Source organism: Leptonotus elevatus, chromosome 20 (genome assembly GCF_054856555.1).
Source record: "Leptonotus elevatus isolate MCC_2025b chromosome 20, RoL_Lele_1.0, whole genome shotgun sequence".
Lineage (NCBI taxonomy): Eukaryota > Metazoa > Chordata > Actinopteri > Syngnathiformes > Syngnathidae > Leptonotus > Leptonotus elevatus.
The window spans coordinates 4211495-4226947 of record NC_141258.1 but is presented as its reverse complement, the minus strand read 5'-3'; the positions used below and the strand labels follow the sequence as shown (position 1 = coordinate 4226947).

At 40.5% G+C, this 15453-nt stretch overlaps 2 protein-coding genes across 2 annotated transcripts in view; one reads left to right on the top strand and one right to left on the bottom strand.

Annotated features, from left to right (window-relative positions):
- Nucleotides 1–10385, bottom strand: part of LOC147156514 (protocadherin-15-like) — an 81245-nt gene extending 70860 nt beyond the window's left edge. The window contains exon 1 of the mRNA XM_086065201.1: nt 10231–10385. Within this exon, the coding sequence (XP_085921327.1) occupies nt 10231–10372 (142 nt within the window). The 5' untranslated portion in view covers nt 10373–10385. The remainder of the gene's footprint in view (nt 1–10230) is intronic.
- Nucleotides 1–15453, top strand: part of LOC147156513 (glycylpeptide N-tetradecanoyltransferase 1-like) — a 156460-nt gene that overhangs the window by 74318 nt on the left and 66689 nt on the right. The gene's annotated exons all lie outside the window — the stretch shown is intronic.

The following is a 15453-nucleotide window of genomic DNA, read 5'->3' as shown; positions in this document are numbered from 1 at the left end:
TGTATGACATTTTTTCCCGCCTGAATTCACAACCAGCATCCACATTTTAGGGAAAAAAATGACTGCTGTGAAATTATTTGCACCCAAGCAGGAGTGTGGAGGTGCCAATGTGACATTCAAGTATTCAAAAGGGGGCTGATCCATCTGTCCTTGGCACATTCAACAACAACATTCAAATGCTCTCCAGGACACAGAACCAATCACGATTTTTTTATTTTTTCTAAAGAAGATAGTAGTGAGGTCAGACGCAAACAAATTTACTTTTAAACTACTCGTGGGTTTGCATTTTGGGGGCGAAATAAGTGATGTCAAACGATTAAAATGTTTTTCTGTAATTAATCGGGATTAATTACATTTTTCTACTTAAGCTTGTAACAGATATTATAATTCATGTAAATCATCAAATATAAAGTATATTTAGAATCGAAAACTGTTCTAATATCTTTCTTTGATCCTTGAATCGAATACTTCTGTAAAATACAACCGTTAAACTGGACAAAGTGCCATTTTTGCAGAAATTGGGTGTGAATGCTGAACGCTAAGATTTGAATGCATGTGTTTAAATCATTTCCGTGAAATTATAATCCGTTTCTCTATATCATAGTCAGTTGGTATCGAACGGCCATGACTTCTAAAGATGACGATGTATCTGTTTATGGGACAATTTGAAAATTTGAATTCAATCATTCAGATTGTTTGATGCTCGTGGAGTTCCCAAAGGTGTTAGACCAGCTGCGGTCTGACTGAGTAAGTTTTGATCAACACACCTTTGCTTAACTCATTGACTCCCAGCCATGTTCACTGAAGCAACCGCCTTCGCTCCCGGCTGTTTTACTGGATTTGGACTCATTTTGCAAGGCTCACAGAATATTCTGTTCTATTGCTATAAAAAAACACGGAACCTACCAAAAGAAAGATTAGAGTCTCTTCTTTCATTAGAAAAAAAAGTATATTTCTATCTGTTTCTGTTTTGCAGCAATTCACATTAGAATATAGCTAAGTTTCATCATTACTCACAAATCTGTTTAAAAGAGCTTTTTGCAACATGTCCCTGGTTGATCTCTTATGCTCTGCTGCCACCTGCTGGCCGTTTGTGTGATAACTACCATTGCTTCAAGCATTCTCTTCAGTTTCAGAGGCTGCATCAAAGCCTTCTGTATGCTCTAGCATAAAAAAAAAAAACATATAAATACGTCTTTGGGAGTTTGGTAATATTTAAAATTGAATGTATTTATATGTTTTTGGGAGCAAATTAGTTAATTAGTCACATTTTCAGGCATGATTGTATTTTCAGGAAATGACAACATTCTAGGGTGCTGACAGCATTTTTGGCTCATGTTAAGATACTGAAATATACGACAATGAATCCCTTGAGTTCTTTCGGTAGGATTCAAGTAACATGAAAATTCAGATCGTCCTGCTGCTTTGGTTTAGAGCTCTAAAGGCAATATTGTAGACAGAGAGAAAGCATGTTTGGTTTGCTCATTCGTCCGACACTTGAAGCTCAAACGCTGGAAGGGAATTTTCCGTCTCGCTCATTTCAAGCTTTTGTAATTGTGCATCGCCGGCAAGCGTTGTGTACAAAGCAGTGTAACAATGGCCAATAGTTAGCGGACCAGCTGGCTTTTGAGAGAGTACGTTTGTTTGCGGGTGTGTGTGCATGACAGATGCGCCTCTCCTGCTTGACTGCCTCTTTATTCGGTGTAAGACGATGCCCCTCATCTATTACGAACCATCCACTTGTTCCGCATGGGGAATTTCGGTGTGGTTTTTTTGGAAGCGGCGCGCATACTCGTCTTCCTTCTGCCGTTTCTCATCTATCTACCCAGCTTTTACCTGTCATTCTACTTTGCCTCTGCAGCCGTCCCCATTAAATGGAATGAAACCGTACCAGCCAGGGATGTAATCTAAAGTGACGGTCCAACACAATGAGATCACACAATAAAACGAGTTACTTCCTGAAAAGGATGAATATCATGAAGGACTATGCGGGCATAATTTGAAGAAGTCCTTTTTTTTTTTTTTTTTTTTTTTTTTTTTTTTAATAAATAAAGACATCTTCACTCAAATTTGAGATATTGCAGGAAAGCAGCCATGAGCGATACAAGGGAGATGAGATCAGTGGAGATGCAACGCTCTGTTATCGGCGCCAAATTAAATCATGTGTCGCAGTAATACGCGTTATCTCGCCATGGCAGTCGAATTAGCGCAACTTCTGGTCTCACTATGGAAATCTCACTAATCTCATAAGAGTTGAATGCACTGTGAGTATCGTCCTTAATATTCAAACAAGAAACCTAATGATTCTTCAGTCTAGCTGGGGTCAAATTAGCAGTTTGGGTGCTCTTGCAGTCACATTTTCAAATGGTTTGCGATCTTGAAACGTTCGGAGATTGTCGGGATGGCAATGCAACTGAGCTATTCATTTCAAAGGACTCCCAAGTTTAGTTAGCGGAGGTCAAAAGTTTGATCTGCAGGTAATTGGTTTCACTTTCACGACTGAAAAAATTGGCAGAGTTTTCAAACGATCCTCAAACTTTCGAGATCTATTACTGTGCTATATAAAAGCAAGAGCGCTATTAATTAAGGTAGTGATGAGCGGGCCCTTGCACCGCTTTTTTTTATGGCGAATCTTCAAACGTTGATGCCATTTTCCACTAACATTAGACAATGTAGGCAAAAAAGTTTTGCAATTTAACATCCTGCTTCCAATTGTGACTCATTTGGGAGAATTTCCTAGTAGGAGTTTTCAAAGAATGAGCCTTGGAATTTGCACAAAATGCTTCAAACCTATATGGATGACGTCTACTATTTTGTTATTGTCAGGGGAAACCAAGATTGAACTTTTTAGCTAAATACTGCTTTGGGGTTCTTGTTTTTAACGTCAGTTAATGTACTTCACATAATTACAAGTAGGCTACAGCATTTAAAGGCATTTACAAGCTAAGGAGAATTTTAGAAAAATGCCTTGAAAGAAAGAAAAGTATAGTATTTAAAAATATATACATATTTGTATCTGTTTTCATTTTGCAGCAATTAGCACTAAAATATAGCTAAGTTTCATCATTATTCACAAATCTGTTTAAAACTGTGGTGAAAACAGCTTGTTGCAACATGGCCCTGGTTGATCTCTTATACTCTTATACTCTCTTATACGTTTTCGTAATAAGTACCATTGATGCAACCGATCTCTTCAGTTCAGAGGATGCATCAAAGCCTTATGTATGCGCTAGCATTAAAAAACAAACATATAAATACGTCTTTGGGACACTGGTAATATTTAAAATGAAACATATTTATACGTTTTTGGGAGCAAATGAATTAATGCTTGGAACATTTCAAATGATCTTTCCATATCATAAAAAAAAATAAACTGGCATTTTAACAGGGGTGTGCAGACTTTTTATATGCACTGTGTGTGATTACAGTTTTTTTCACACAATCTGCATTTTCACCCTCATTGCCCATCTTGCCATCACTTATACTGGTAACAATATGATTATTTTCTCTTCTTGTGAAAGACAAAAAAAAAAATCTGAAGTGAAATGTGCGAGGCAAATTGAATAAATCCATCTGATGCCAGTTTCTGTCAAGCTGATGAAACCGCTCCCTTGAGAGCCACGTGAAAGGGAATGAGGCGACGTTTTCAAGGTGTAGCCCACATGAAGGAAAGAAAGGATATGGGAGGTGGGTTTGATTCCGAGAACGTCAAAAGGAATCAATAAGAAGGCGTGCTGCATTTTAGATGCATCATACATCCAATGGCTCTTTATTGTAAAACTCAAGACTATCAATATCTTTATTTACTATATGAATGCAGTCCAGGCAGACTTGGCAGGCGGAAAACAACAAAACAGGCTGCCAAAAAGCTCTCAGTTGTCACAAAGACAAGTAGAAGACAGCGAGAGGTGACCATGACGACAAGACCCAAACAACCCTCAGTAAACGTCTCCATGAGACGCAAGCACAACATTACGCAGGCCAGTCGACACTCAACACAAGCACACTCGCGTTACCATCAAATATACATGCTAGGCGATGACTCAGCGGAGCATCTGGCTGATCGAGACCAACTTTGGGTATATTGAGTTAGCATCATTGGATCTGAGGATGAGTCACTCCGAAAAGAAAATGCGAGCTCGCCCGAAAGAAAAACAGGATTAATATAGACACTGGGATGGAAGATAAAACAAAACAAATAACGGTATAAGGCCATATTTAGCCCATCAGAATGCTAAGCAAAATATTTCAGGGAAATGCATAAGTGAGAAAGGATATAAAAAGTCTACACACCCCTGGTCACAAGTTTCATAATAAAAATAAAAAAAACGAGCTAGCTCCCATGGTGCTCGTTTACCTGCCAGGGAGCTAGCTAGCTAGGTAGCATCAGGGTTTGGAGCCAAACTGTGACAGGGTTTTTACTTTCAGGTGCTAGCTAGCTAGCTCCCATAGTGCTCGTTTACCTGCTCGGGGCTAAAGCCAAACTATCAAATCAACAGGAAGTGAGCTGTTTCAACAGGAAATGGCCTTTAATCAACAGGAAGTGAGCATACTTCAACAGGAAGTTACCTGATTTCTACTTCTACTACTACTACTACTACTAACAAGTACTACATGCGGCTTTCCACCTTGCAAGAGTCAGCCGTCCCATTTCCGCGGAAATTTGTTCTAGTTCCTTAATCCTCTGCACAGAACGACACATATCATTCGGTCCACTAAGAAGCTGAGACTGTCCATGTACTTTATATATCTCAGTTTTATTGTCCCCAGAATGAGCAGCACATTATCCATTAAATCTTAGCAAAAAATGTGGCAAAAAAAAAAAAAAAGTCTCTAAATAACAGAATTGATTTACAACTCAAGTTTAGTTTTCCCCTCTAAAAGTTCTCTCATGTCATGTCCTCTTAAAGCCTCCATCAGCAGGTACACCTTTCTCTACCTCTCCCCGGGGTCCAATTCCTCTCCATCCCTCGCCTCTAGCCAGCCCACCCGTCATCCATCCATCATCTCTTCAGCAATCACACCGTCCATCCTTTTTGCCCCTCGATCCACTCAACCGTGGAGGACAGGGTGGGGAGGTGAAATCGAGGAGGGGGGGAGACGGGACGATTGGCGGGCAATGGACACGTAAACGTCGGGGAAAGGAATTAAAAGCAAGACAGTAAGCGGAGGAGAAGGTAGATGGAGAGTAAAAGGAAAAGAAGGCTGACGAGACACAGTGTGACCTTGTGTTACATTGATGCATCTCTGGAGGCGACGGATTGTTGACCTGAGCTTGCGCACCCGCGCACACACATAGACACAAAGTCACCCAAGAAAGTCACGCACATGCAGACCGAATGCTGGAGGGATCACCACTTTGTCACCGGGCCGGGTTATCCATTAGCCGGGCTCTCCGTCAGCCCGGCTCGGAGCCCGCGCGGCTGACGGCGGAGCCCAATCAGACGCCACTCGTCCCCAAGGCGAAGACCCACGACCGAGCCTTGTTGTCGGGCTTGATGCTCATCTTGTCAACAACCGAGCTGGCATTCAAGCCCGTCTACTCCAAATGTTTCTTGTTTTTCTCGTATTTTATATTTAACACAGAGCAAATTATTCAGCCTCACATTGACTTACGAATGTCAACATTTATTAATTAAACACAATAATTATTAATAATTGTATAAATATTATAAAATATTTTATATATTAGATTATAAAATAAATCTCTAAATATTAGGGGTGTCAGACGGTTAAAAATGTCAATCATAATTAATCGCATGACTTCAATAGTTAATTCACGATTGATCGCAAATTTTAAATCTGTTATAAATATACATTAAAATGTATTTTTTAAAAAAGTTTCATATGTTTGTTAACATAAAAGTGTAAACAAATTTAAACTAATAGAAATATGGCTGCATATTTTAGTCATTGATACAGTAATTTCATAATAATTCATAAAATTGAGTTAAACTTAAAAAGATGTGATGTACTGTAAAAAAACAAAAAACGAGTGATATTAATTTCTGTTGAGGTAATTTTTTTGCCACTAGATGGCATAATTGCACTTGTAAGACATTGGTGACAGCGCAGTGGATTTTTCTTTTCATATTAAGAGCTATCTAATCTTTAACATGAAGTAACTTGTAAAATTCTGCACATTTCTAAAATTTCTAAAATGGACGTATCTGCTGCGTTGCGACTGGGATTCCCCCAGTACCATTAGTAGTCATTAATCGTGCGTTAAAAAAAAATTGTGGCGTTAAAGAAACTTTAAATTAACGCAATATTAATAATTAATATATTATTTATTAATTTATTTATATTTATATTTATATATTTATTGCTTAATCTTTTTCTTTTTTCCTTTTTTTTTTTGCTGTGCATTGCGACCCGAAATTGAAATGCAAAGTTTCCCCAACAACAATTTGCCAGGCATTCCTTGAGGTGAACCAGGAACAAGGAATTAAGAAAGTCTGTCGCCAGCAAACACACTCACACGCACATTTCCGCACTGTCTGGCACGCAGGTGATGCGAATCCGAGTCATGCCTACGCTTCATGCTTGCACTAATTGACAGCCGGCGACAGCAGTGAGCCAAGCGAGCGATGCGTGTGGTAAACAATGGCGCTTCCAAAAGCGCAGATGCTTATTGCAGGCTCAATTCAAAGTGTTGAGTCTTTGAGCTGCAAGTCAACTCGCGGGGTCTCCTACGGTTGCAAGCGTCTCGATCCTCTGCCACGCGCCGTCTGCCTTAGTTTATCTTATTGGCGGGTTATCCCTGTGGTTATACTAGGGCTGGGTTTAAAGAATTGAATAATCAATATTGAATCGATTTGCCTTTTCGAGCGTGATAACATTTCATAAAACCATGAATCGATTATTTTTAATGTTTTTTTTCCCAATAAATTAACAAGAATTTAAAAGCCAAGTATTTTTTGTATCTTACTGTTTTCCTGAAATTTGCTGTTCACGTGAATTTAAAAGTATTTTCTTACATTTATGAAAGACCCGACTTTTTAATTTTTATTTACAAATATTGAATTAAAATTATGAAAACATTTTCATCACTAAGTTACTTTCTTTAATAAATAAATAATTTAACCAAGTTCTGCCTCCAAAAAATTGTATTTGGAATTTAATGTTTGTGGAGAAAAAAATCAAAATCCAATCAAACTGATTTCTTGTGAATCGAAATCAAATCGATTGAGGAAAATAGAATCGGTACCCATTCCTATTCATACCAATAACAAACAAATCAGTGCATTAATAATGACTGTCAATTATGTGTATTTTTGCTATTGGCAGGCTGGTTTTTATTTTATTTTGACTTTTGCTTTTCAAACTCAGTTTTAATTAGGTTTTGGAGCAGGATTGTTGTTTTGTGTTCATTTTTTTAATTTTAGTTTAGCCTTTATTAGTTTTTGTTTTGTTAAAAGATTAAAAAATAAAAAAAAAAGATGGATGGAGGGGTGAATAAATCGATAAATGGAAAGATGGATGGATGAAAACCTCAAAGTTAAAAAAAAAATTATGATGCAGATTTTGACAAAAATTAGTCATGTAAACGTTAAATGTAGTTTCAGTAATTTTTTTAAGCATGGGCAAATAGGTAAGGGGCCAATACCAGCCTTATTTTAAGGTATCGAGGACTCATGGAGGCTGACGATACCAACCACCAATACTTAAAGCAAAAAAATCTGACATTGAGTACTCAGACTGTGGATATATTCGTACTGTTATCTGTCTGAAAAAAGTGATATTGAATATCACACTTAAAAAAAACAAAGTGAAAATATTTTTGTATCACTGTGCTGTACTTTGTTTTGGAATTTTGGATACAGCAACAGTATAGCATCACATCTGACTGAACAAGTCTTAAATAGAATTGGTCCTGCTTACGCTAATTGATGGTGATCGTTCCCATGTTAAAGAGTCAGTCGGAATTACGGTCATGCTAGCAAACGGGTAGTTAGCCATATGGCAGCCATGTTATGGCTGAACGTCATGTTAGCTTTTCATCACAAGAATACTTTAGAAGACGCTCGACTTGCTCGACTTGCTCGACGACACCGGCATAAGTCAAGCCTCCTGTTGCGTCTTGTTCTGATGCGCACATAAGTCACATTCAATTAAAGCAGCCGCAGAGGCGCCGCCGACGCAGCCCAAAACTTCACACGAATTCCTAATCACACGAATGTCGAGTGCAGGAATTCACCAGAGCAGCGGCGGGTTTGCTATTCCTCCAATCAGCGGCCGTTGTGTTGTTCGTTTCTCTTTGAATCCGGCATAATCCGAGCTCGTCGAGGCAATAAATAGCAGTTTAGTCTTTTGGTTGTGACAATTTCCCGGGAGGAAAAGCAAACGGGAGTAAATTTGGTTCAGCCAGCAGCTCAAAGTTGACACATTGTGTATTCTCTCACGCTGCGCTCATTAAAAATGCACCAGAACTCGTGTCATTCGGGGAACCAAAAAATGAATACATCTCCTTTCTCAGCAAGGGATGGGGTCTAATTAAAAGTGTAGTACTCCTGCTCATCACACGCGGCCCAAACAGCCAGAAACATCCCGGGACTGCGGCTCATTAAGGCAAAGTCCCCGGTGGTGATGGCCCTTGGGCTGAATTGAGGAAAGTGCCAATCGCAAACCAGCCTCATTAAAATCGACTTGAGATAAGAGCTGCCGTTCCGTGACCATGCTCGTAACTCAAAACACCGAAACAGCATTCCCACTTATGTTGTTTCTAACCTTTGACCGGTAAACGGGGGGCGAGGATTTGAATCCCACCTTTTCTACAATTCAAACGTTGTATTTTTCACATAATTTATCTTTCAATTTACTACATAAGCATTCAGCTTTCAGCATTCCCACGCAATTTCTGCACAAATTGCACTTAGTCAAGTTTCAGGTACTTTTTGTTCTCCAAGAACTCCCTCATAATAATTTCAACTTGCTTCTCGCCTTCCTCATAATATATTGTCTTGATTCCACATTATTTACAGTTTTTTTTGCACAATTTAACAGGACATATCAACTTTTCCTCATTCAATTTTCATTTTCAATGTGACACATTGAAATTGAAATCCTTCGATACCATTTCACAAGACTTCAACGATGGCAGCAAGTCTGCTGTGGTTCAGTGGGTAGTGCGGGCGGTGCATTGTCCAGTGAACGGGAGGCGATGGTTCGAATCCCACCTTGGACTGATTGCAATTCGAGTCTTCTTTCCCCCCCCCCCCCATCTACAATTAATAATAAGTCATTTTCACGCAATTTACTTAATTTCACAAGCATTCCAAAAGCATGCATTAAAAAAAACATTTTTTTTTAAGCTTTCAGCATTCCCACGCAATTTCTCCAGAAATTTCACTTTGTCTTGTGACTCGAAAGTTTTTTTGCAAATTTAAACTGGGGGCGTGGCATTAAACAGGTTGAGGCAAAAGTCCTGTTACTTGTATCTCGAGACAGAACTGTACCGTATTTAGGTCATCCTCAGAATCCGTCCTGCAAACTCCATCTTAAAGACCACGTCAAGCGGGACTAAATTGAGGTGGATCCATGCTATCATAGTGGGCATTGAGAGGAGTTGTGAATTAATGGATGGTGAGAAATGAAATGAAACCTCTTCTCGCACTCGCCTACACGCACACACTTGATGCTCACATCTACGTGGCCTGAGCTGAATATCAGCGCAGTCGTGTCGGCTAAATGCCAAGCAGATAAATCTCAAGGACCCAACGATAAACGCAATATTAATGTTCTGACAAATGGGGCCTCGTGGGTATCGCTCTGAGCTTTTTTCTTTCTGCTCAAAACATTTTATGCGGATATTTATTTATTCCAAATGTATTCATTTTGCTCGGGTTCTTAGTTTCACACCTAAAGAGAATTTATTTTTATTTTTATTTGATACACTACAGAAAGGACTTTTACTAACAACCCTTTCCGAATTTGAATAATTAAATAAATCGGCAAGCATATAAAATGACTTCTCGGCCTCTCTCTGCACTCGCACCCAACAACGAGGCGCTCTAAAGCCAGCCCCACCCCAAATCCACATAGTGCCTCTCAAGCCTGATGTTTTCTTTTCCACGCTCCTGCCGCCTTCTCCCCATGACGTGCATGCACTCGTGGCCAACAACGAGGCGTTCTAAAGCAGCCATTATCAGCAATTATCTAACATGTACAATATATTTTTTGAATTCACTTTACAGGGTCATGGAAAAAAAAAAAAGGCTCCATATTTACCGTCTGTGTCTTGGCCCTGACAAGTTGATAGCAGCAGCGAGAGTAGCACATAAGCGACTCCTATTCCCGTTTTCCCAGGCCATTTGACCCCGGCATGTGACAGTGGTCCCATTAAGCGCATCGCCGCCATCTTCACCACCATCTTCTGCCCAGCGCCCAGCTGTGGGGAGAGGGGAAAGCAACGTGTCGTTACAATTATTAAAAATTGTACAAGCAATAACAGAGAGATAAGAATAAAAGTAGAAAGTGGAATGTACAGTAGCTCAAAGTAATAGTTTTTATAGCACTCTTCCTATTATATCTCATCATTAAGTTTTCTCACTATTTCCGATTATGTCGCCTGGCCTTTTCTATGCACTTGAGCTGTAATTGGAATATTTTTCAACAGCCGGAATACAAATTGGCAACACGGCAGCATCATGTCAACAGAGCCGACACTTGTTGCGGTGATGTCACTTGAAGTGGCGCCGAAATAATTCGAGCAATTTGTGGGATTTCCACGCGTCCGCCTCCAAGGACCTTCCTTTTTCCCAATGCAAGCAGTCTGTTATTGTTCCACCACAAAAGGCACAATGAGCAAAAATGTGAGTGCACATCCCGCGCCACTTCACCAATTGAGGCAAAACGAAGTGTCGCGGGTTAAAATCTGTGCGACGACATTTGAAGCCAAAAAATGACTGCAATGAAACAACCAAAATAAGAAAAGTCACACCATAATCATAAAACTAAATGTGACTACGGTGAGTGAAGGAAGATAGAAATTGCAGCATATTACGCGTCTTCTCCGCTCGGAAATTAAGCAATAAAGTGTCAAATTGCCATATATATATATATTATATATTAATATATATATATATTTGTTTAATTATACTCCCAATAAATAATTGTAAACCAAAGCCAGATTTTTCAGATTTAAATGAGTTGCGATGTCATGTCAGTCGAGGAGACTTCCATGGCGTTTCCAATTCTATTTGTTCCACTTAGAGGATTTAGCATGTCACCCAACGGGTACGCTTTGTCAAAATCTGAATGCACCGCCTTTAAATGATTTCAATCCATTTCTTATCAATTCCTGCCCGCGGCCCTTCGTTGTCTGGAAATCACAGTTTACCCAACTTTTGTTAGAATTCAAAAGGCATACTGTCTAATTAGAGATATGGAGGTTTTAAATCAACAAGAAATGCCCAAATATGATCAATGTCATATTTTCAGATAAATTACCTTTTGGTCTTTCCCCACATCGTCTGTTTTATTTAATTTTTTTTATAAATGTGAGAATTCAATCTTAACGGCAACGATAAATTGATCACACAAAATTATATGATGATCGTCATCTAAGTCACAACAATAGACAAATGCAGGCAAGTAAAGCCATTAGCCTAGAGCTAATCGGAGTCAGGAAGACGTCAAGACTGGCTAGCCTGTTAGCTAACGTCAGTGCTACCACAATCTGTTAATCTCACAAATGCCATTAATCCAAGTTAACTGAAAAGTCAAATTTAGCTAGTCCCTTTTGTGATCATTTTCTATCTGAATTTCCCTCCAGTTTTCCTGAATCAATTGGACCGCTGAAATGTCGGTTATATTTTCGACTCACACTTCAAAAACGATGGCTCCTCACGCTACTTTGAAGCTGTGAGGTGCCATACAACACACGACATCCATCCATCCATTCATTTTAACACACAGTATGGACCCTCCCTCGCGATGCAGCTACGTGGCTAACCATGACGAATCGCTCCGCCACCGGCGCACCACGCTTGATCTCACGGATAGGCCGCCATCTTTCCGCCCCTCATTACTTCCGCAACGGTATAATTGCGCGGCTGGCGATACGTCCCGCGTCTCATTCCCGCCGCTTGACTTCTCCTCTAATGTTGTCTCCAGTTTCAATTTGTCCCACCGTAAGAAGTCTAACAATGATTGAGTTTGGAGCTGAGGTTGCTGTCAATTTTGAGGGCCGGGATGGACTGAGACGCCGTTGATACTGTATGTGGGTCACTGTGTGTTATTGAGATAGCTCCTGAACCGCCACATCAAAAATTCAGTTCTCTTCTAACAAGTGAAAAAATTGTGGAAATGTAGCTTTAGTCTTACACTGCTCTGGTTATAATCATGTTTACATTCCAATTGGAATCCAGCGCTTGATTTGTGAGTCGGTATTTTCTTAAGCCATCCTCATGGCGAACTAATTGGCGGATGAACCAATTCCAATTCCCACGACGCGGGGTTGACACACTGCCCCGGACCAGGCGGCTCAGGCTGGCACGCACCTCTCTGCTGCCAGCGCCGATTAAACGGCGTCAACCTGAACTGGGCGACAAATCTGCCGATTGTGAAGCTGCTCGCGCTTTACTACACGTTCATTCCATAAATCACTTAACGGATTGCGTTGCATTCAAAGTTTTCCAGTCAAGTCTTAAGATGATGCGCAGCACAGTCAGTCTTGTCATGAGTTGTGAGTGATATCCTTCTGGCAAATGACACTGGGTGCGATCACGGTGCGATCACAATATTTTTTGGGCTCGTTAACAGCTCAAGGTGGCCATTAGTGGTAGCGCTCTAGAGTGATTTGGATCCTATTTGGCAGGCAGGAGTTTTTGTGTTAGCCTTGGTCTCTGTCATATGGTGTTCCACAGGGTTCGATTTTAGGGCTCCTTTCCCTTTTCTTTTTTTTCTTTTTTTTAACTCATTCACTCCCAGCCATTTTCACTGAAGCCTTTGCTCCTAGCTGTTTTACTGGATTTTGACAGATTTTGCAAGGTCCACAGAATATTGTGTTCTATTTCTATAAAAAACTTTGTATCTGTTTCCATTTTGCAGCAATTGACATTAGAATATAACTAAGTTTCATCATTATTCACAAACCTGTTCAAAACACTGGGGAAAAGACATTGCCCTGGCTGGTCTCTTATACTCTGCTGCCACCTGTTGGCCGTTTATTGTAATAACTACCATTGCTTTAAGCAACCTCTTCAGGTCAGAGGCTGCATCAAAGCCTTCGTATGCTCTAGCATAAAAAACTTATAAATACGTTTTTGGGACCATGGCTATTTTTAAAATAAAACTTTTTATAAGTTTTTGGGAGCAATTGAGTGCACTCCTACAGAACGAGGAAAACACAAGTGTCACTATGTGGATTTTTTTTTTTAACCAATTTTTTTGAAACAAGCAAACAACCATTCAGTCACAATTGACAGGCAGCAGAAAGAACAATTGCAGCAGGCACGTCAAACAAATCATTCACAAAAACACCTTTCTGATTCGGACAAACTGCAAGTCAAGTTGCTGGGCAGATAAAGAGCAACAAAGAGCAATTAGGCGTCAAGACTGACAACTCTGTCTAATATTCATGACGGAGGCGAGCAGGGAGAACTAGAAGGCAGAGATCGCGCTCGAATAATTGATGACTTTGTGAAAATAATTGGCTGCGAGGTTGCCTTTTCTGGAAGAAGTGGCGGTTTTACAATCGGGGAGGGAGTTGAGACGAGACGCGAGAAGAAATGAAGAGCAGGAGTGCTTACTGCCCTGCAGAGAAACAAATCTGTCTTCTTATCTCGTGAAAGACCACAACAGCAAGGCCTTTATCTCACTAAAGTCTTTTTCTTTTTTCTTTTTTGGTCTGATGTGTAGTTTTGCTCTTTCCAATGAGCCTGTCCAATGCCACTTGCTCATAACACATCACTCTAACAGCGCATAGCAAGGGTTAAAGTGTCCATTGGTCACAATGGTGCTTTGAGATACAAGTGACCTGACTTAAGAGTTTTTCGAGCTTATGTTAGAACTGTCCAACTAAACAAAGGCAATGACAGTTGCATTTGAAACAAACATAACTTTGTCTTACCATGTTAGCTTAGCTTAATGCTAACAAACAATGCTGAACACCACAGGTGGGCTAACAAATGGCAATGGTGCCACCATGATGCAATCTTTTAAGCTATGGTTAGCAAAGCAAGACGTACCAATAATATATCAATACTCCCGCATGGATTATTTATCCTCTGCAAAGAACTACTAATATATTGGATTGATTGGCTCGATATACTGTAGCCTATATGTATATCCCGCATGAGAGTTTGATATTTTAAGTTACGATCATGGTCAACAAATTAAAGTAGCTAGAAACCCTGCCACAGTTTGACTTTAGCCCCATGTGCTAACTAGCTAGCTCCATTGGTGCTCGTTTACCTGCTAAAGAGCTAGCCAGCTAGCTAGCATCAGGGGCTAAAGACAAACTGTGGAAGGGTTTTTAGTACTTTCTGGACCTGGATTTGCCGCCTCTGATTGTATTTTCACCCTTTTCGCTCTGCACTTGCTTAGTGTGAAAGACGATTACACCCCGGTTGCCAGCGTGCCCATATTTGGAAGTGTTGTGTAGCGACCACAGATACATCCTTTACTAATAACTTGTCGGGAATCTCATGCGCATCCGCTTGTGACACTTGAGATATCAAATTTTTTAAGGTTTCCTCCTTTGTCGTCCTGTCGTTACCTGTAATTAAATCGGACAAAATACTGCTAAATCGCCAACCTTGTCTTTTGAGGAACGGGAACTAATTCACAGCGTCGCGAGCACTCGCTATGTTGCGCACAGTTCGAGGAGAACGTTTGTAAATAAAAAAAACGTGAGCGTAAAACTATTCTGAGCCTCCGGCGGTCCAATTCCGCCGCCATTTCCAGGGCGCGGGTGTGGCGCCCAGCAATATCGGCACCGAGAGAGAGAGGAAAGACGGCGGAAGCAGTCTGATGCCGAGAGCTGCCAGTTGCCCCCGATTAAACGCCGCCCCTCACTCACTGGGACCGCTGATAAGACCAATGCACTCGGGGCCGTTTGTGTTGTCGGTGTGTGCGTTTGTTTGTGTGAGCTAGCAAGTGCACTACTTGTGCTGTGTGTGTGTGTCGCAACAACACGTTCCCCTGTGTAAACATGCTGACCTGGCACAACACCAGTAGACACTTTGAAGTTGGCACCGGCACTGTAATCTCCCTCACACGCACACATACACACACACACGTGCACGTGCACAGCCAGGGGCAAGACTTAACACCGCTAACACACTGTGGCTTGACGCGTAGTCTGCCTCTCACTCACTTACACGCGCGCACAATTGCAGTGTCTCCTGCCTACAGATATAAACATTGATGTATTCTCCAATGAAGTAAAAAAAAAAAAAAGAAAAAAAAGTGCTGTAACGACTCGCATTTTATTTCTTTTCTTACAAT